Here is a 21,523-nt window from a genome sequence, read left to right on the forward strand (position 1 = left end):
CAACATCTATGCAGAAGATGGGAGAAAACAAACACTTAGTGTTCACTTCCTTTAATAAATTCTGCTGCATACACCATTCAGTTTAGCAGCTTCCCCCTCCCCTCCCAATTTCCATACCTAGTCTTTCTAGAAAATAGGAACAGTTGCTATAAATGAGCCACAGGAATGTTTATGAACTGTTTCTGTTCCTCCGGAGAAAAGCATCTCTGCTTAAATGATCACTTTGTGCCTTAAGTATATCATGGTTTTCTAGCATAAAAAAGCTACACTTTTAGTAAAAACAAGTTTAAAGAACTTAAATAATTTACAATCTTACTTGTAGTATATTTATTTAATTATAGGAAAATACTCTAAGTACAGATACTTTTAAAATATTAAACTAGTGAATTTTGCTTAAAATTTAGAGAACTTTTTATAGTTTTTCCTATAAAAACAGAACATACAAATATTGCACAAACATAACCTTGTAAGTCCCTGCTGAGGACTACCAAAGAGATCTCTCCTAGAACTGCAATCTTAGCTAGTTCTTTTTAAACCTTTCCTGGAAAGGGCCAGTAGCCCTGACCATAAACTCAGGCTTGGGAACAAAGAATTTAAGTTAATGCTACAACACATTATTTTTAAATGGATACTCTTTGGTCTCTAAGTTACATTCAATTACCACAGGCCAGTGGCAAGATGAAGAGTGACAACTGTGAGTGTACTTATGTTCCCAAATTCCTGTAGCTAAAGGTGAAATTGCAACTCAATTCATTGCCTTGCCTAGCTAAATGATGTGTGGTCTGAGGTAAGCACATAGGCAGGAAGGTAGGTTAGATTCCCCAAAACTCTAATTCTTTACTGTTTTTTAACATTGAGTGTAATGTGTCGATCCAAATAGGACTTTTTTACCATCCTTTTATTCCAGAAGCTTTCTCTCTGTAATTACAAGAAAATACTTCTGTTTTTTGCTGTGTTATCCCTGCTCTGAAAAGTTGGAAGTGTAGTTTTATTTATCTAAGTTCTATTAAATTAAATTTTCATGTAGTAACTAACAGAAAAGTTGGTCTCCCAGGGTCTAATGTTTATCATTACTAAAACAAAACAAAATGAAAAGAACTAACATTGACCACTAAATAATTCTGAATAGTAAATAATTCTACCTCATCTTTTCTACTTTCCGTCTCCTTAGGACAGAGCATCTACTTCTGGGATTCAACTTATCACCAGCTTCAAAATTCATATTTTTAAAACTCAATTCATATATGATTGTTGAAGTTATATAGGTATACTTACCGCACATTAGGTTATAGATTTCAATATTGTCAAATGGCTCAACTTCAGTCTGCTGTTTAAAACTGGGTCCATGTGCCAGAAAGATAGCCTAGGCAGTAATAGTCCACCTGTTACTAGATGCCATGTAATCTCAAAAACAGATGTTGGAAGAGACACAATTTTCTTTTTCTAACAGCTCTTCTATTTGTATCTTAAGCCTCTTTAAGAATTCCTTTCCAGATTTTTTTTTAACAGTATGATTTTTTTTATTATTGAAGTACATTTGCTGTACAATATTATAGGTTACAGGTGTGCAATATAGTGATTCACAATTTTTAAATGCTCCATTTATAGTTATCGTAAAATATTGGCTGCTTTCCAGCTTCGAAAATGATTTTTGCAACGTTTCCACCTGAGATGTTGTACCAAGTCCAATCAAATATAATCCATACTGTGTTTACTTCTAAATCCACCTGCTTCCATAGCACCTCCTATGTCAACAGACTAGGAGAATACAAGCAACACTGGACAACCGATGCCCGCACAATTCTACAACATCTGGACAACAGAAATTAGACATTCATCATACAACATCATATGTTCTTTTTATACTCCTTTCTTTTCATTGTTCACATATGTTACTACTACATGACAAAAAATATTGACATTTCTAAGCATTAAATATTTTTGCACAACTTATACTAACTTGCTCACTGATTTCTCAAAGACATCTCCCATTTACTTTCAGGATGAAGAGACCTAAATATTTTTATTTATGTTTAAATAATTAAAGGTAACCTTATATTATTTATAACAGATCTAATTTGTTTTAGATTCTAAATGTCTAGAAGAACAGTATCAAACACGGATAGGCAATTCTTTTCAGGCTACAGGAATATAAATATACACATATATATTTTCCCAAGATAATCAGCGAAGAATTGGAGGCATAGGTTTTTCTTGCAGTAATTAACTCAATTATCAAATAGTACCCTAATTAATAGAGAAGGATGCTGTCTCCAGAAACTTCTCAAGTATTTACAAAGAGATATAATTCATCATGACAATGTTAAGAGGCAGTATATTCATATACAGCCTAACACATTTTTCTTTCTTTGGAAAGGGGCATGTGTGTGTGTGTGACAAATGGAACTAGGTAAGACAATCAGGTTGCAAAATCATGAAGCTTTACTGAGGGGGGAATATTGGCTACACTTTACTCATGGGCTCTTTCAAATAGTTTCCTTCCTGGGCTCCAAGGGCAGCACACTCTCCTGGTTTTCTTCTTCCCTCACTGGCTCTACCCCCAGGTCTCTTTGCTAGTAACTCTTTGTCTCCCAATCTCTTCAAGGAAAAGTGCTTAAGGCTCAGTACTTGCTCTTCTTCTCCACCTACGCTCAATCCCTGAGAATGTAATCTAGTCACATATCTTCAAAATAATTTATATACCCAAAACTCAATTTTTCTATCCCTTTAGGTAGACTCTCTAATTGCCTATATGTAACATCTCCACTTGCATGCCTAATAAATACCTTGAATTTAACATATCAAACTAACTCTCCCTCTTTCCTCTCCAATCAGCAGCAGCCATGGTCTAATATCCTAACAGCCTAACAAAAGTTCTCTCACCTCCAACATATCAGACACGTTCCCATCTTAGGCCCTTGACACTGGCTGTTTCTTCTGCCTTGGACACCTGTCCCCTGAATACTTGAAAGGTTAATTCTTGCACCTTCTTCAAGTCTCTGCTCAGCCGTCATCTCAATGAATCTTACCATCTCCATCTTAGTTAAAGTTGCACCCTGCCCCCATGTCACCCCAAAACACCCCCAATTTCCACCTACTTTGCTTTACTTTTTCTTTATTTCCCGCAGCACTTATCTCCTAACATACCAGCCATACATTGCTCTGTTATGTCAATTGGTTATATCCACCTGTTAGAATGAAAACTTCATGAGGGCAGGGGTCTTTATCTGTGTTGTTCACAAAGGTATTCAAGAGTCCTGAACACTGTCCGTCACAAAGTAGGTGCTCAATAAATATTTGTTTAAAAAAAAAGCAGTAAGTTACCTCCATGCTCTTAAACTCATTGTTATAACCATGGTTGCCTCCTCCACAGGATGAAAATGCTTTAGTCCTATAAAGAAATAATATTATTACACTCTGATGAATCTATTAATATGAGACCTTATTGCAAACTGAGCTTTAGTGGATTTTGATGTAGCCTCTCCTTTTATATAAGTAAAATTTTTTGTCAACAACAGCATAAATATATTTATTTTTGTGCTCAAATTCAGAGCCACAGAGGAACAATTTAATCTTTTAGAGAATGCTGTCCTGACCCACAGGACATACTAAGCCATACTAAGCCAAAGGGCTATGAAACTCCAATTCCAAGAAGAAAGGCTAGTGTCATCTAGTGGCCACGTGTTAAACTGCACACTCCCTGGCCTAGCGGTGCCCTGCTTGGCTTTCCTGTTATCTCAGTGAATAGACCCTAGCAAATCTCCATTTCCTCATCCTGTACACATTTATTATGTTAGAGCCCAACTTCCTCTCTTCCTTTGTCTCCTCTTCCTTTACTAAACATATCTTCTATTTATATCCACTTATGCATATGGAAAAAATACTGGAATAAAATACAAAACTAGGGAATGTGAGTTAAACTACCAGATAGTGTGTATTTATTTGTTTACTGGCTTATTATCAGGCTTCTCCATTTGACAAGGAGGGCAGGAATAATTCCTGTATCCCAAATGCCTAGAACAGGGTTTGGTACACACATAGCAAGCATCAATAACATTTTGTTGAGTCAATTAATTAATTGGTTATTTGGGGATAGAATGATTCAGAATGCTTTATATTTTCTCAAAATGGCCTTATATTTTGCAAATGCTCAATGATCAATATGAATCACAATTATAGCTAGAAAAAAAGAAATGTTCAACTAATTGGTTAGCTTGGCCTTACAGCCATAAGCATGCTCTTTCAGAAAAACCACAAAGATGACAAAGATCTTAAAGAGCTATCTAATCCATTACTCATTACCAGCCTCTGAGACAACTGATGCCATCTTTATATCCTGTCTGCCACCTAAAGGAGACCACAGTGGTCTCAGTGGTTAAGAATGTGCTGGTTCTGATAATCTCTCGACAGTCAGCCTTCTTCCTCATTCTCATCTACATTGTAAAGATTAGTAGGCTAAGACGGGCAACCTCGTAACAGTCATTTCAAATACAGAAGTGCTAGATAGCATATAAAAGGTCAAGAAATTGTCATACTCAGGAAAATTCATGTGATCATAATAGCAGGGTAAGGTCAAGGAAATTTATAATGAAAGATGGCTGTTAAAAGTATTACGAGAGGGCTTCCCTGGTGGCACAGTGGTTGAGAGTCCGCCTGCCGATGCAGGGGATGCGGGTTCGTGCCCCGGTCCGGGAGGATCCCACATGCCGCGGAGCGGCTGGGCCCGTGAGCCAGGGCCACTGAGCCTGCGCGTCCGGAGCCTGTGCTCCGCAATGGGAGAGGCCACAGCAGTGAGAGGCCCGCGTACCGCAAAACAAAAAGTATTATGAGATAAGTTAATAGGCACACAGACCTCACAGCCTGCCACTGTCGATCCATCAGAAGATGAGCTTTGTCAATTCTGACATTTTTGGCATAGTGTAGGCGTTTTGGCAAATCAGGAGTCAAATAGGGTGTGAAATGCTGATCAGGTTTTCGGCACTGCAAAAGAGGTAAATTATTTCTTCATGACACCTATAAGATATGCAAACTAATTCAACAATTTCACCTCCTAAGATGATTTGTTAAACACTTTTTAAAAGTAAGAGGATTTAAGCCTGGCTAATAAAATAGGAACATTAAACTTATTATGTGTAGTCACATTCTCTAGTTATATTGTTTTTAATTGTTGCAACAATATTTAAGTTCTAATTTAACATATGATGTAAATTATATTGTTTGCTGTCTGAAGTTTTATTCTTGTGTATATACATTAAACCACCATAAATCTCCCCTCCTTTTTCGACAGAGAATAAATATAAGTTTGTATTTAGAGTGGCAATTACAAATTTGGAGTCTAAATTATACACGAAAAGTCTTATATAGACATTAATAAATATGAGTAAAAAATTTTTGAATTAGTTAACTTGCACCAAAAATCCCTTCACAATTGACTCAATTTACCCTTTAAATAACCTACATTTGCTTAATTTTCAAATCAAGTCAATAGTTTTTGAAATCTAGTCCAGTTCTCCCACTTGTGAAAAATTCATGGGTCTCTTCACAAACTGGAATGAAATTTTATTTCTTAATAATAACTGCTGTTAACTAGACGGCGTATTTAAAAACTTGGTAAAGGTGCAAATCATACTGGTATCTATACATGTAAAAAAGTGAGCAAATGAGAAATAGAACTACAAAGAACCTTTTTCTCCCTCGACTTTTTTGAGAAACAACAGAAAAAAAAGTACAGGTAAGGATACGGGGAAATGGATTGTTTTCTACTTGCTCAGTTTCTTATTTATTTTAAGCTTCAACAATCTCACAAATATTTCAAGTCTGTGTCACTATTACCTCATGTTCAATTTGCATAAGAAAAAGAAGAGACACTACAAACTTGATTTTAAAAATTTAAAAGAAATACAGAGAGTAGGAGAGTGAAGAGAGTTATAGAATGAAAAAGGGCAGAGAAACTTATTTATTGCACAGATATTTCTGCCAGATATTTTTTTTTCTTGCCTACTTTTCCAGTCTTCTTGTTTTTCTACGTTTTCATTTATCGTTACTTCTTTCTTAAGCCGCTATTTTTGTAACTTCCAGGCAAGCACATTGTGGCAGCTGCTGAGGAGGCAGCTTCCTCAAAGGTCCAAGGGACTAGAATGTGCCCTTAAGGACCGCCGATCATTTGATGAGGCACACTTTGCTGACTGGATGTACAGCCCGAGTAAATCCAGAGAAGACTTGTGGTACACTGCCAACCTCTGAAGAAGTATGGGGTTATTCTTTGCATCTGAGAATTTGAGATGAAGACGCTAGAGTTGAGATATAATTTTGGTGCTTTTATCTAAGAACAAAGTTGATGCTGCTGTCTGTCATGCAGCCAGAATGTGTGGAACTTGCCACTTCGTGTTTGGTTATGTTTGTCCAATATAAGCTCAATATAGGCCCACAAATCAGCATTCCTGGAAATATTGTACAACCACTTGGAACTTCTCCCTGGGAATAATGGGCTACTTCATAAAATGATAGTCCATTTCCTCAGGGCTCTGCAGCTCCAGGCCTGGTCCTATCTGTGATGCCATGTAATGGATTTCCAAAGCCTGCGGTATCCAATCCCTTTGCGCCACTAGGATTATTAGACATTTGCCATCATTTCACCAATAGGACTACAGCTATAGGGATCATGAGGTGATGGAAAAAAGGGAAAATGATATGTGGATTTAGAGAGTCCATTTGCTGGAAATTCTCCACTACCCTTCCAGTCAGCATGGGCACATTCCAGGTACACCCTTCACCACCTTCACCAGTAGGGAGTGAGACGATCCATCATGCTTACTCAAGATCAGAATATTAGGTGTAAGAGACAAAAGGAGTGACTAACACTAAAGAATTCTGCTCAAGCGTTCATTCTTACTTCAAACTTGCAGTGGGTCCCAGGTTATAGTAACCACTCTTTCCCCAGAGTTTCCTTATTCACATTTTCAGCGTTCAATGATTCACATTTTATTCTCACAGTTTTTACTATGTTTGCATATCGCCTATATGTAAATAAATCTAGCCCTATCCCAAGCCGTGGTAAACTCATGAATCCATATAATAGATGTATATTTGCAAATATACTTTAAACATAGAACCATTAAAACCACCATAGAAGAATATTTTATTAATATTAAATATTGCATTTAATATAATGGTGGTTTTATATATAATATAAAACAAATAAATATTTCATTTAATATTAAAAATATTAAATATTTTAATATTTCGACCGCGTTAAGCTATCTGGAATTTGTCCTGCTTATTTACTTACAACCTGGGATACAAGAACCAATCAAAAGCAGTTGCAATTATACTTAAGGGAGTTGATTTTTCTGACCTGTACAAAAAGATCTATGATATCTGTGCTTCACTATTTTCCAATATTAAATCATACAAAAAATATGAAAAATGATGCCGCCTGAAGCTCACTAGCCCAGCTCCTTTGAATGAAACATCAGCCCATTCAATTCAGGAGTCAGTGCCTCTGATACCCAAACAAATTTCCAATGGTGGTGTCAACTCCAAAATAAAAACAGCTAAGGTAAAACCAACTGACAGGAATTTAAAATAAAGTTGATGGAGGTTTAAGAAATAAATTACAAATGGCTTGGACTCGAAAATATAGAATACAGCTTTCTTGAAACTTAGATTAAAGACATCCATTAATTTAAACACATGTATTAGAAGACTGTATACTTACACTGAGGTTCCTAACAATTTCTTCAGAATCAACTGTTTCAAAAGAAAAAGAAGTAAATCACATTACAACTGATACCTGACAACTGCAAAAAAATATAAACAATTCAAGTGAATTTGACACAGACATTTATTAATGACTGTGATCTGGTAAAATTAAGTAAAAAAGTACTTTAAGCAAAGAATTATTTTAGCATTTAAGAATGGAGTATATTTTAACTTAACAATATTAGATATTACCATAGACTTTAATGACAGACTGTAATTAAACATGGGATTTTCTCATTTGCTTCTGTGTGGTCTTCCCAAGAGGTGAGAAGAGGGGGCCTGGGAATCCCTGCATCCTCAGAATCAGGAGGCTATGGTTATTCGCTTTCAGTATTACCTTTATTTTTTTATGTGGTCATCTTCATACTTACAAGTAAAAAAATCATGAGGTATATTCAGAGTCCTGATGCGGGGGGCAGGTCCTCCATACATGTAGAAGTTTGTTTGGGAAAAATAATTAGTCATATATTCTACTTTGTCACAATAAGTCTGATCCATTCCTGAATTAAAAAAAAAATTATTCACTGAATGTATAAGATGGTAACAATCGGTTGTCTTTGATCAGATCAAATAGGAGATATTTTATGTTACAGATCTCAAACCAAGTTTGACTGAGAACCTTTACAATTTACTCAATTATTTTATTCTAATTAGCAGGCCTTGAAAATCCTGGCAGTGGAAGACAAGGATCATGTTTATAAGAGAAGAACAGATAGGAATTATAAACAGATCATCTGTTCAATGTAGATCTGTTAAAGTAATTTCGAAGAAGAAAGTTCTCTGTAGGAAGCTAATTAAATCTTTATAACATCTGATTTTACATAAAGCAACATGATATATTTTTAAATCAAAAATTAACATGCATTTTTGTAAAACAATACATTAAGCAAGAGAACAAAGTCTAGATAATTTTTACTTTTCATAAGTGTATTATTTAAATTTATATGAGGAAGCATATGCTTTAAAAAAGAATTGGTAGCTAAACCTTTTTTATTTGAAGATTCTTCAGACTCCATCCATATTTTTACTATTTTTACCATTCATTTTATTATTTTTATATTTTATAATTTTTTAACAAAATATGCATTAAAATATTTTCTTCAATTTTAAAACAATGGGTCAAAGTATTAGGGAACCATTTTAGAAACTTAAAATAAATTACTATGTCTCACATTATCTTGTTGTAAGATATAAACAATACTCTGCAGACGTGTCCCTTTTCCTCTTCTCACTCCATCTAGATTACCCTGTCTAGAAAAGGTCCACTTCTGCTTTATGTACTTCCTACCACACCACATCAAGGAAAATACTTGGCATTGAGTTAGCACTTAAAAAATATTTGTTGAATGAATGAGTACTTTAAAAGTGAGGTTGCAGAGGGCATGACGTCTGTCTCACTTCTTTTAATATTCAGGTTGACGGAAATGGAGAACTACCCTCAAGCAGAGAAATGTGGAGTGACAGGACTTTATAGAAGTCTATTCACATGACCAAAAAAATACACAGAACATGGTAAAACTAGCCAATTCAGTAAACTGCAGCCAATCTATATGAATGAATCATTCACTGAAAAGAAGACACTTTTTATGATGACAGCCCAGCCACATCCTTGTTAAGTACTACTAACTCCAAATATATAGAAAATTAAGTGTATGGATAGATTTTTCAGAATGAATGTTAGAATAATTAAACTAAAAGTATAAATTTTAGTCCTCTATTCATCACAGCCTACTACAAAGCTCATTCTTTGCTCATTTAAGAGCTTCTAGGTCTAGAAATAGACTTTAAAAAATCTCTATTTTTTTGTATGCTCCCCAAAGTGATAAGATTTAATCAATGATAAAATATGATTTTAAAGAAAGCATACCATGGTCAGCCAAGAGGATTATATTGACACAATTGACTAAGTTTCTCTGCTTTAGGCCTTCCATCAACAATCCAAAAGTGTAATCTACTAACTGTAAGGCTTGAATTACCTAAGGAAAAAAAAATTGGAGTTAAGATTATCTTCATGGATTAAGGCTTAATTAACCAAACCATTAACTAATCAAGTAAAAATTAAATAATTTCCTTCTCTGAAATTGCTGGGTTTTGAAATAGGATATCAGAGCCCAGCACCCATAATACATTTACCAAATACCACTTCCCTATATTTCTATAGACAAAAAAAAAAAAAAAATTAAACCACATTCCTTACAAAGGGAAATAGACTACTGGCCAATAAATACCTGAGAAAAAGTGTTCAACTTCAACATTATTCAAACATTATTTAACTGCAAAGGTTTTCATGATAATTTCCAGTGCTGGGGAGAAGAGTCCATAGACACTTCTATAGGAGCCTAAATGGTTACACGTGTTCCAGAGAACAGTGTGACAATGTGTAGCCAGAGAGTTTAACAGGGGCATACCCTATAACCTAATAATTCTGTTTCTGGGCATTTGTCCAGAAACATACAAGGATATTCATCACATTATTTATTTACAATTTAAATAGAAGAAAAAAATTATACCATATCCTTAAGTAGGTATACTCAATAACCATTAAAAAATATTTAAGCAACCTAAATATCCATCAACAGAGGAATGGATAAAGAAGATGTGGTACATATATACAATGGAATATTACTCAGCCATAAAAAGGAACGAAATTGGGTCATTTGTAGAGATGTGGATGGATCTAGAGACTGTCATACAGAGTGAAGTAAGTCAGAAAGAGAAATACAAATATTGTATATTAATGCATATATGTGGAATCTAGAAAAATGGTACAGATAACCTTATTTGCAAAGCAGAAATAGAGACACAGACGTAGAGAACTAATGTATGGATACCAAGGGGGAAAGGGGATGGGGATGGGAGGAATTGGGAGATTGAGATTGACATATATACGCTATTGATACTATGTATAAAATAGATAACTAATGAGAACATACTGTATAGCACAGGGAACTCTACTTAATGCACTGTGGTGACCTAAATGGGAAGGAAATCCAAAAAAGAGGGAATATATGTATATGTATAACTGATTCATTTTGCTGTACAGTAGAAACTAACACAACATTGTAAAGCAACTATACTCTAATAAAAAATAATTTTAAAAATATTTTTAAAGAACAATGGCATAGGAAGATGATCACTGTACAATGCTAAAGTTAAAAAATTAAAGCCAAACTGTATACACACCCATACATATTGCATAATCCAATTTTGTTTTTAAATATATTCAGCATTTCATAGTAAAGTCACATATATGGAAAACCAAAAGAAAATATATCAAGGTACGGTTAATAGTGATTGTCTCTGAATAATGAGTTGGAGTTCATTTTTATTTTATTGTTTATATTCTTTTGTATTTCTAGACTTTTCTACACTTTATTGATATAGTATATTTAACTGACTTAAGGTTTAAGCGAATAACTTTTAACTAACATAACCTCATCTTTTTTCAGTGAATAAGAAAATATAATAGCACTTTCCCCACAGGATTGGGAAAAATGTTTAATCTTCTTAGTACTATTATAACAATGATTGCCTTTTGTTTTCTTTTTTGAGAAAGGATTTTACAAGCCAATTACTGTTAAGAGTGTTAGTGCATTATCTCATGAAACCTCTCAGCAAATATTCATGGAAGGTGCTATTGGAATTTCCAGCTATAGAGACCAGGAAACTTGAGGTTTAAAACAATTAAGTGACATGCTGCTGATCCCACAGTTACTAAGGGACAGGGCAGGACTTTAACTCAAATCATCTCTATATACTGCTAAATCTGTCATCAACTCCATGACACTTTCCTGACCCTCATTCTCAGGGTCACCACGCACTCTGGTTTGCCAGTGAGAGTCATGGTTTCCACCTGTCATCACAGCATAATTATGTTCCCTTTCACACAGTCCACCTACTCACTCCTCCCGGCTGCACTCAGAGCACTTCCTCCTCTGTCCTCCCCTGGCACCCTGGCATCCCGCTACCTTTGGACTCTCCACAGTTTAGAAATCATCTGTGCCTGTGTCTGTCTCCCCAGGAGCATGGGAGCTCCTGCAGGGAAGGGACTGTGCAACCAAACTCATCACCTGCTTCCTAAGCACAGAGCTGTTCACAAAGTACACACTCCATAGATGGCACGTTGCACTGAACGTGAAGTGAGTAGATGCCAGCCTCCTAACAATAGCAATAGCAAAGCCATAAAGCCTTCCAGTTTCTGCATCTGTTTGGCCTCTTCTTAAGTTTTAAATGAGGCTTTGTCTTAATCCTTCTAGTTTCACTCTTCACTCTTTCTTTCCTTAGGACATCTCCGCTTCCATGCACCATCTGTATGCTGCCAAACGACCTGATCGCCAACTCCTTTGAGCTTTAAATCCATATTCAGTTGCCTTCTGGACATCTCCATTTGGATGTCACAGGCACCCCAGTCACAACATGATCTTCACCTCCAAGAAGATGCCCTTCAGTGGTCTTATTGGAGGAAACTGCCTGCTTATGCTAGGAACCTGAAAATCACCATTGATTCCCCCACCCCATCACCTATCTCACACCAAGTCATATCAAGTCCATCTCTAAAATGAATCTTAAATATACCTTCTTCCATCCATGATGGTTGCCACTACAACAGTCCAAGTCACTATCATCTCTTTCCTGAAATGTTGTAAAAGCTAAGTCATGTCTCCCCACTTTCCCTTGCTCTCTCTAGCCCATTCCTCTTACATGATAAAAGTGATATTTAAATTCACATAGATCTGATCATGTCCTTCCCTGATTAAAATGCCTCAGTGCTTCCCATTGCACGTCTTATGGCCTAGAAGAACTCGCATGGTTTGGCGCTTGCCTCCTTCTGTAAGCTTCCTCTTAGCCCTCTCCCCTGGTCCACAGTGCACCTGACACTAGTGAGAGATAATCCTCGTATAGCAATTCAAACAGTACCTGGCACAGAGCAGCACACAATAAGAGTTAGCTGCTATTCTTATTTTTACCATTATCATATTGTCTAGCTATCTGTCCATTTGTCTGTCCGTTTGTTCCTCTAATGTGCTCAGCTCTTCCCTTAATCAGGCCATTTGTGAAATTTTTATCTTTTTTGTTATTCAGAGAACTTTCTAACCATCCCCAACCCAGACTAGGTTAGCCCCTAAAGACCTCTCAGGGCAACCTGATCGTTCCCTTTGCAGCACTTTTCCAAATTACACTTAAAATTTATTTGGGTACTAAACTAGAGCATTGGATAGAAGAAAAAGATATGGCACCTAAAGTCAGCTGTAGGGGTCAGACAAATGCAGATTAGAGTAACTCCTCTCAGATCATATAAAGCAGGGATAACAATTAAAATGGAAAAGAAGAAATGGTGAATATGCTTTAGATAGTTACTAAGCCATTCACCCTTAGAATAACCTGATTAAGTGTTAGATTCTGTGAGACACTCAAGGGTGGTGTAGGAATATGAAAGAGGACTAATGGGTTCAGAGTGGTCAGACTTGAGCAGGGCTTATATTAGAAATCATTTTGATTTAATGAAAAGGAAGAAGAAGGGCATTTCTGACAAACACCTAAGTCATGCTGCCAGAACGAATATGCTTGCATTGCAACTGGGGAAAACTGTTAAATGAGTTTCCATGGGGTAAGGAAACGCCATACTCGTGGGGACCTTTGCAACTTTATATCATGTCCAAGACAATGCAGCCTTGAGTGGGTTTTAGAAGAGAATCTGCTTTTTAAAAAAAATCATATTTAAGAACTATATTTCTGTAGTAAATACAAAATGGTTTAGATAATGAAGTAACAAGTATTGAAGAGTCTACCTCAATTATAATGGGGGCCTAGAAGGCGAATAACTCTGCCTGATGCAATAATATATTGTCCAATTATAAGGAACTTCTGATTGGAACTGTGCTTGAATAGACAGCCATATATTCCACGATGGACTTTCAGGTGACATGGCTCGAAATGGGCTACATTAACACGTTAAGTTGACACACGGGATCTAGCCTTGATGTTCTCGTGATGTGAGATAACAATGCTGCATCTAAGTATTCAATAAGTGTTATCAAATTAATCAAGATGTGCTTAATAAGCCAGATATTCTTTTTACACTTTTAACTATTTTGTGGTTATTAAAGCAGATAATCATTTAGACTTTTAACTCTTTTTATGTCTTCATGTATATCAAATACACTTGTATTCAGTGGAAATTAAAGAATAACGTTTCACGCTGTGGGTGAAGGCTAGATGATTTTAGCTTTGTTTAAAAAGAAAAACTTACTGCGGAACTGACTGGTCCCTGAGCATGTCCTGCAGAATCAGGTTGTTCCACGTATATGGTATAAAAATCAGGTCTAGGGGTAAAATTGAAACAGAGAAAGACGTTACCCATTTGGAATAAAGGTACAAGGTGGGTGTGGGAGATTTGTAGGTCTGGAACTTTGTGGCAGTTTCCTCCTCTTTTTCTCTGATCTTTCCTTCTCTAAAACCAGGCTCAGTGGTTCAGTGGTTCTGCTTGGCTTTGGCAGGGATAGTGGTCTAGCAGGAAGTAAATGAGACCTTCCAGGATGTAAGCACTTGTCTGACTCAGTGCTGAAAATCTGTCTTGTTCTTGCTAAGACCTCTCTTGATGAGCCACAGCCCTCTGTATTTCCTACTTTATGACTTTCTGCTGACTCTTTTCTCTGCCACACTAGTTGTTTCTTTAAATGTCTGGTTTTAAGAATAATTCTTGAAAAATGCCTGTAAAAAGGAAATGCCAAGTTTTTTTCCAAAATGGTAATTTAAACTAAGAAATACTTTCATTTTATGCCCACAAACATCCCGCTGTGCCAGCACTTCCCTGACACTAGATATTACCGTTCAGCTTTGGGCAGGTCCAGCCACTTTAACAATGTAAAGACCCTTTCTTCATATGTGACACTTCTGAAATGAAAAGTAAAAATAATTTTTAAAAATTAATCATATCAAAATAACTTCATTATATGCCTGCTCAGGAAGGCAGGTTGATATTTTCAGATATTTTGTGTCCATATATTATAAAAGTACTGAAAGGGATTCAGTACTACTCAAAGGGATTCCGAGATACACTCGACTCACTATAAATTCAATGTATATTGTTTTCTTTCCTTCTCATCCATCCTTCCTTCACTGTTCCCCCGATTAAAATAGAAGGCCATTAATTACTATCCATTAGTTCAATTTGTTGATTTTTATTTACTTCATTCATTTATGCATTTATGTGCACTATCTTTTGTCAGACATGATTTGTTCATTTTAAACAGAATTTATCAGTGAGCAAACCAAAGACGACGTCCTTCCTAGAGGTTACATTCTAGTCAAGGAAGACAAACAATAAATAGGCCTAACACGTAAATAAATTACAGAGTGTACTGAAAGGTGAAAAATGCTATGGGAAAACAAAAGCAAGACTAGAGCCAGAATAAGGGGCACTGAGAAACTGGAGTGGGAGAATTTGAATTTGAAAGCTTAGTGTGATGAGGCTAAGACAATACTGAGAAGGTAATTTTTGAGCTACAGCCAGAAGGAGGTGAGGGAGCGGGCTGTACAGATACATGGAGTGAGATTGTCTCAGGCAAAGGAACAGCCTGTGCAAAGGCCCTACAGCAGAAGCAAGCCTGGTATGCTGGGGTCACCGAAAAGGTCAGTATGGCTCGAGCAGAGTGACAGAACCCAGGAAAGTAGCTGGAGAGGAGTCTGAGAGGCAGGGGCACAGCAGGGCTCATACCACAAGGGCCTTGTAGGCTTTACTCTTTGCTAAACTGCAAGCCGTTGAAGTTTTTGGTGCACAAGAGTGTCATAATTGGACTTGTTCTTTTAAGTAATTATTCTGGCTAATAAACTGAGAATAGATTATAGGGAACAGAAATAGAAACAGGGAGACGTGTAAAAAGGCAGCTGCAGTAGTGCAGGCAAAAGAGGATGACGGCTCGACCAGAGTGTTAATGCTGGGGGTAATAAAAAGCTCTCAGACTGCATATAATATTTTGAATTAGAGGCACAAGGGTTTGCTGACAGACGGGATGAGGGATGTAAGAGAGAGGAATCAACGTTGACTTCAAGATTGTTTGGCCCAAACAACTGGAAAAATAAAATTACCATCAAGATTAAGACCAAAAAAAAAAAAATTCTAGGGCTTCCCTGGTAGCACAGTGGTTAAGAATCCACCTGCCAATGCAGGGGACAAGGGTTTGAGCCCTGGTCCAGGACGATCCCGCATGCTGCGGAGCAACTAAGCCCATGCACCACAACGACTGAAGCCCGCGCATCACAACTACCAAAGCCCGCACACCTAGAGTCTGTGTGCCCCAACAAGAGAAGCACTGCAGTGAGAAGCCCATGCACTGCAACGAAGAGTAGCCTCCCCTCACCGCAACTAGAGAAAGCCCGCGCACAGCAACAAAGACCCAACGCAGTCAACAACAAAAAAAAATTCTAATCATCCCTGCCTAGACAAGATCACATCTGCAGGTGTTTTAGTACCTGTTGTAAGTCCTATATATGGAAGGAAAGGTGCCATTTATAGCCACATCTGATCCTGGCCAAAAGTAGGTACCAGCTTTTAAACCCTGATACATGGCTGTCAGCCAGATCTATAAGAAGAGAAAATTTCAAATGAGTGGAGGTCAAGAGAATAATCAGTTTGAGTAGAAATGGTGCCATTTATGAGAAACTGAACAGTATTAACAGTTGTAAAATTTATTCAACTATTAAAATGTATTTAAATTATTTAAAATTTGTCTTTGTTGCAGTTCAGAAAAGTAATTATCCAGGCATCTACTTCAAAAATCAAAAAACATAGGACAGTAAGAAAGATCATTTTTCAAATTGGTAAAATTGTACAGTTCTTCTTTCCCTTTTAAAGATTTAGAAAACAGAATGAGTAAAAACGTTAACAGATAATCTTTCTGAGTAATTTCCAGGTTGATACATTTATAATACAACATCCAAGTTTCAACTGAAGACAATTTAGGTGAACAACTATACACGTTAAAAAGATTCAAATTATAATTATAAATAGTGGTGAAACACTGTCCCACCCCTAGCCCTTAGAAATTAAAAAGGTAATGTAAAACTCAAAGTGGAGAGAGAAGAGAGATCCACTGTCACATTGGGAAATGAAGGTTACTTTGGAGCCACAAGGAGAATGCTACATACTGGTTGTCCATGCCACCAAACTGGATTATTTTTCTCCTCTGAAGAAAGTGAAAAGGTCTTGTTGAGGTGTACATCATACATTTTATTGTCAATGATGCCATGTGATTCTGGATATAACCCCTAAAATGATAATTTTTAAAAAAGATTTAAGATAAAATAATAAATTAATAAAACATACATTTAAATTGAAATAGCATAAGACCCATAACTCATATTTGAAAAGATGCCATATACCCTTCAATAGAAAACCCCTGGATCTGAACCCTAATACCAAATATACATACTAGTATTATATATATACTAGTTCCACCGTGGTCTATAGCTGCAAATGAATGACATTAGGCAGATGATTTGGGCTGATGGTTTTAATATAACTCATGTTATTAATAACTGTTTGTTAATTATAGATTCTATATTATAATAATGACTAGCTATTGGTTTTATTGGCAGTAATAGCAAGAAATTTACTACATGGATGCTTTTAAGTAACAGATAGCCTGGCAAATGGGTTAAAATGTGTTACCAGCAATTTAAAAGGAAGCCTGTCAAGTCTCTGTACTTCCTCCCTTCCATCCATCCATCAATCCAGTCATTCCTTCAATTCACATATTTTTATTGAATGCCCATGATACCCTATGCAGTTGTAACTACATTTAGAGAGATTTTTAGGGTCATTATTTCAGAACATTACTATATATATGAATATGGATACATATGCATATGTAGGAAATTAATAGCACTTATGTATAATCCCTTATTTATATATACACGTATAAGTATTATATATTATGTATGTAGACTTATGTATGTGTACATATAGTCAATTCTTGCTATTTGCAACAGTTATGCTCTATAAAGTTGCTGCAAACACTGAACTAGTGAATATCGAACCACTGCTCCTAGAGAAAATAAAGGGTTAGGTTCCTGTGAGCCTCTGGTTACAATATTTTTGTCTACTGATCCATATGTAATCTTGTTTTATGTGTGTTTCTGTTTGAAGATCCCTTATTTAATATATATTTTTAGTTCAGTATAACTCATGACTGAACAAAGCTTATCTAACACACATATCTTCTCCATAAGGTACATCACAGACTTCTTGCTCTTAGGAACACTAGAAAGTACTTGAGCACCACACTTGAGGGCCATTGTAAACAGCAAAATCTCCAAGAAAAAAACACAAACATGTGAAAAACATGGCACTAAATAGACAGTGGACTTTGAAAACATTTGTTTATAGAATGAGAGTTAAAAACAAGAAGGCAGAGTATTGCCTTGTTAGACCTCAGCTGGAAACATGTGAGCTGGGTAACTCAAATGTTTAGGTGAATCTGCAAAATGGAATCTGCATTTATACATGCACACACACACACGCAAACACACATATATACATACATATAATTACTTAAGGCCTAAAATTTAAATAAGTTGTAATTACTGTTCCATATTAATAAAAGACTAAATGCAATGTAGTAAAGACATAATATCCTTTGGCAATAAAGCCTGAGGCAGAGGACGCCTTAAGATGTATTCTAAATCTATAAATATTAAATAAGTTAATCTTCCTTTTGTTCATTTTGATCATTTCATGTACGTCTTCTCATACATTGAGGAGAATTCATTTGCTTTACTTGCTTTATCTAAAGAGGTATAGCCAGTTTGGGACTTCCCTGGTGGCGCAGTGGTTAAGAATCCACCTGCCAATGCTGGGGACACGGGTTCGAGCCCTGGTCCCGGAAGATCCCATATGCAGCGGAGCAACTAAGCCCGTGCTCCACAACTACTGAGCCTGTGCGCCACAACTACTGAAGCCTGTGCGCCTAGATCCTGTGCTCCGCAACAATGAGAAGCCCGCACACGGCAACAAAGAGTGGCCCCTGCTCACTGCAACTAGAGAAAGCCCGTGCGTAACAACAAAGACCCAAAGCAGACAAAAATAAATAAATAAATGTTTAAAAATAAATAAATTTATAAAGAGATATAGCCGGTTTGAATTCAATTATGAAACAAGAGACTTTATCAAATTAAATATAATAAAAAAAGACTAGGAAAGAAAGAAATTTCCCACATCAGAGTGTCTGTCCTCATACATAGCCTACCATTCCCAGCAGACCTTCAGATAAATGGAGGTTAATCAACAGATCAGAATAGAGGGTATTTTTCACATCCAAGAGGCTATCCTGGCCTGTCACAGAGGTAAATGAACCTAATGCTGGGACACTCATTCATAGTTAACATCTCACAGCCCTGGATTGACCCCATACTGAGACACTCCTTCCCAGCCTGAATTAGCTGTGACTGCCACCACACATGCTCGTGAAATGTGTGACCTGCGGCTTGGCCAGTTCCGCCTAAGCATGTCTGGTGTGGTCAGTTGCCCTTCGGGGGCCTGTCAGTCTTGCCACTGGGCTAAGCACTTACCGTGACAATGGTGTAATGATTTGGGAAGGTTTTGGTCGGATAGACAGGTCTCAGGTATTTTGAATGAATTCCGCATGTTTCTGCAGCAAAGGATAGTGAGAAATTAAGACGTTGTTTCTTCCTCAGAAGTTGTTTGAATAACTAAAAATCTGAACGTGCAAGTTTCACAGAGAAATAGAAAACTAATTAGGGGTGAATTAGATGGAAAGAGGTCGAAATTCTGATGCTTAAAATTCCTCCATTCCAAGGAATGACAGTTTTCAGGAGAGGAGTGAGTTAAATCAAGGGTCGGGAAAATTTTTCTATAAAGAACCAGATAATAAATATGTTAGGCTTTGCAAACCCATATGGTCTCTGTTGCAACAGCTCAACTCTGCTATTAAGGCCTCTAAGCATCTATAGACAACATGTAAACAAATGAGCATAGCTGTGTTCTAATAAAACTTTATTTGAAGACATTGAAATTTGAATTTCACATATTTTTTTTGCATGGCACAAAATATTTTTTTTTTCCCAACCATTTAAGAATGAGAACAATTCTTAGCATTAACAGGCCTTACAAAAACAGGCAGAGTGGGCCGGATTTGGCCTGTAGGCCACAGCGTGCTGACCCCTGAGCTAAATGTACCCTGCTTTACACAGTGCCAGCTTTGTTTGCTTTTGCTGCTCCCCTCTTTCTGACCCAGGTCATTACAACAAGAATTTCTATATAACATCCGCTTCTCAGCCAGTTCTTATACATAAATTATCCAATATAACAAAAGTGAACACGACTATCTAGATAACTGAAAAGGAATTTAACTTGTGTAAATGCATAAGCCCATGCCACAAAGCAATGTTACAAGATGAACTAACTTTCCCACTTATTATTTTAACTCAGTACAGTTTCCATCTGATCAGTGGAGTTTCCTGCAATCTGTTTTCCCCAAAGCACGGCATCAAATTTGCTTTCAGTTATTCTATTGTTTTCATCTGTGCAATAACTCTGCTCAAGGAGGTCAGAACCACTAAGGCACACTGATATTTCCTCTGCAGCAGTGAAGTATGAGAAGTTTTCCATACCAAAATCCTACCAACTCTAATTCTAAAAGAGAGCTTCACCATTAGAGATTCTATTTAGGTTAAAACAAAAAGTGCAAAGGATTGTTGTCCAGAAAGCAACAAACATTGCAACTGGAAATAATGAAGGTTTTCTCAGATAGGCTTGGAACTGGTCTCCTTCCCAGCCTCGAGAACAGTGTTTCCAATATGATCCAGGAATTTCCTCCTTCAGAAGATTCTTGGATCCAATACCAAGTCTACTAAATAGGACTCTGGTGGGGATGGGGGAGGTTGAAAGGTGGAAGAAAAGGAGCTCAAAAAATCTGCATTTCTAGCAAGCACCCCAAGTGGTTCTGATGTACTCGAGTTTGAGGCCTGCTCCAAGACATAACATATAATCAACTTTTTTCTTTCTCAGTCAATACCCCCAATAAATAAATCATGTCCTCAATCAGGGAAAGACGCATTTAATATTGTTAAGAAGTCATGTGATAGAAAATAAAATGAGATATCATCCACTGATAAAAGAATTTAAGTGGGGAAAACAACCATACAATAGAGAGAGATATAAGGTCAGTTTCTGTTTTTATTTCCCTGAAACACGGGTAAATGGTTCAAATTCTTAAATGCCTAAAGGCACAGAGTATAAAATAAAAAACAAAGCTAAGCTACCAGTGATGTAAAAACATGACACCTTCGTACTTTTAAACAGGACACATCAGTTGACTATCTACAGATTCAAGCTACCATTTTCGATCACCTGCCTTTGAACCAGAGCTATCATAGAATAACTCATCAAAAGCAAGATCTTCTACCATTGTTTCTTCCAGGTCTTAAGAATCTAAATTATGACTGAACAGAATAATTCTGGAAGGACACACAATAAACCAATAAGAATAGTTGCTTCTACAGAGAAAAATGAGGAAGATCAGGAAAGAGAGTCTGTTGGTTGGTTGGTTGGTTTTTTTGTTTGTTTTTTTACTGTATACCCTGTAATGTCACTTGTAGAAGTTTATCATTTGCATGTTTTACTCCTTAAAAAACATATTTTTAAAAAGAAAGTACCAACCGAAAAATATTCTGAAAATATAAATGGAATAAATATATATCCATAGTAACTATAAACTATAAGAAGAAGTAGAAGACTGAATAG

At 36.5% G+C, this 21,523-nt stretch overlaps 1 protein-coding gene across 2 annotated transcripts in view; it reads right to left on the minus strand.

Annotated features, from left to right (window-relative positions):
• Positions 1-21,523, minus strand: part of ENPP3 (ectonucleotide pyrophosphatase/phosphodiesterase 3) — a 60,327-nt gene that overhangs the window by 21,695 nt on the left and 17,109 nt on the right. Inside the window, exons 7-17 of one of the 2 annotated variants that reach the window (XM_082855681.1) lie at positions 19,330-19,409; positions 16,909-17,028; positions 16,234-16,343; positions 14,590-14,655; positions 14,012-14,084; positions 9,629-9,737; positions 8,133-8,261; positions 7,718-7,749; positions 4,853-4,980; positions 3,325-3,391; positions 1,276-1,363 (exon numbers count right to left, since the gene is read on the minus strand). In XM_082855681.1, coding sequence (XP_082711807.1) covers positions 1,276-1,363; positions 3,325-3,391; positions 4,853-4,980; positions 7,718-7,749; positions 8,133-8,261; positions 9,629-9,737; positions 14,012-14,084; positions 14,590-14,655; positions 16,234-16,343; positions 16,909-17,028; positions 19,330-19,409 — 1,002 coding nt within the window. The remainder of the gene's footprint in view (positions 1-1,275; positions 1,364-3,324; positions 3,392-4,852; positions 4,981-7,717; positions 7,750-8,132; positions 8,262-9,628; positions 9,738-14,011; positions 14,085-14,589; positions 14,656-16,233; positions 16,344-16,908; positions 17,029-19,329; positions 19,410-21,523) is intronic. The other variant, XM_082855680.1, reaches the window with a different exon arrangement.

The sequence above is a fragment of the Leucopleurus acutus genome, assembly GCF_964270905.1.
Source record: "Leucopleurus acutus genome assembly, chromosome: 15".
Taxonomy (NCBI): domain Eukaryota; kingdom Metazoa; phylum Chordata; class Mammalia; order Artiodactyla; family Delphinidae; genus Leucopleurus; species Leucopleurus acutus.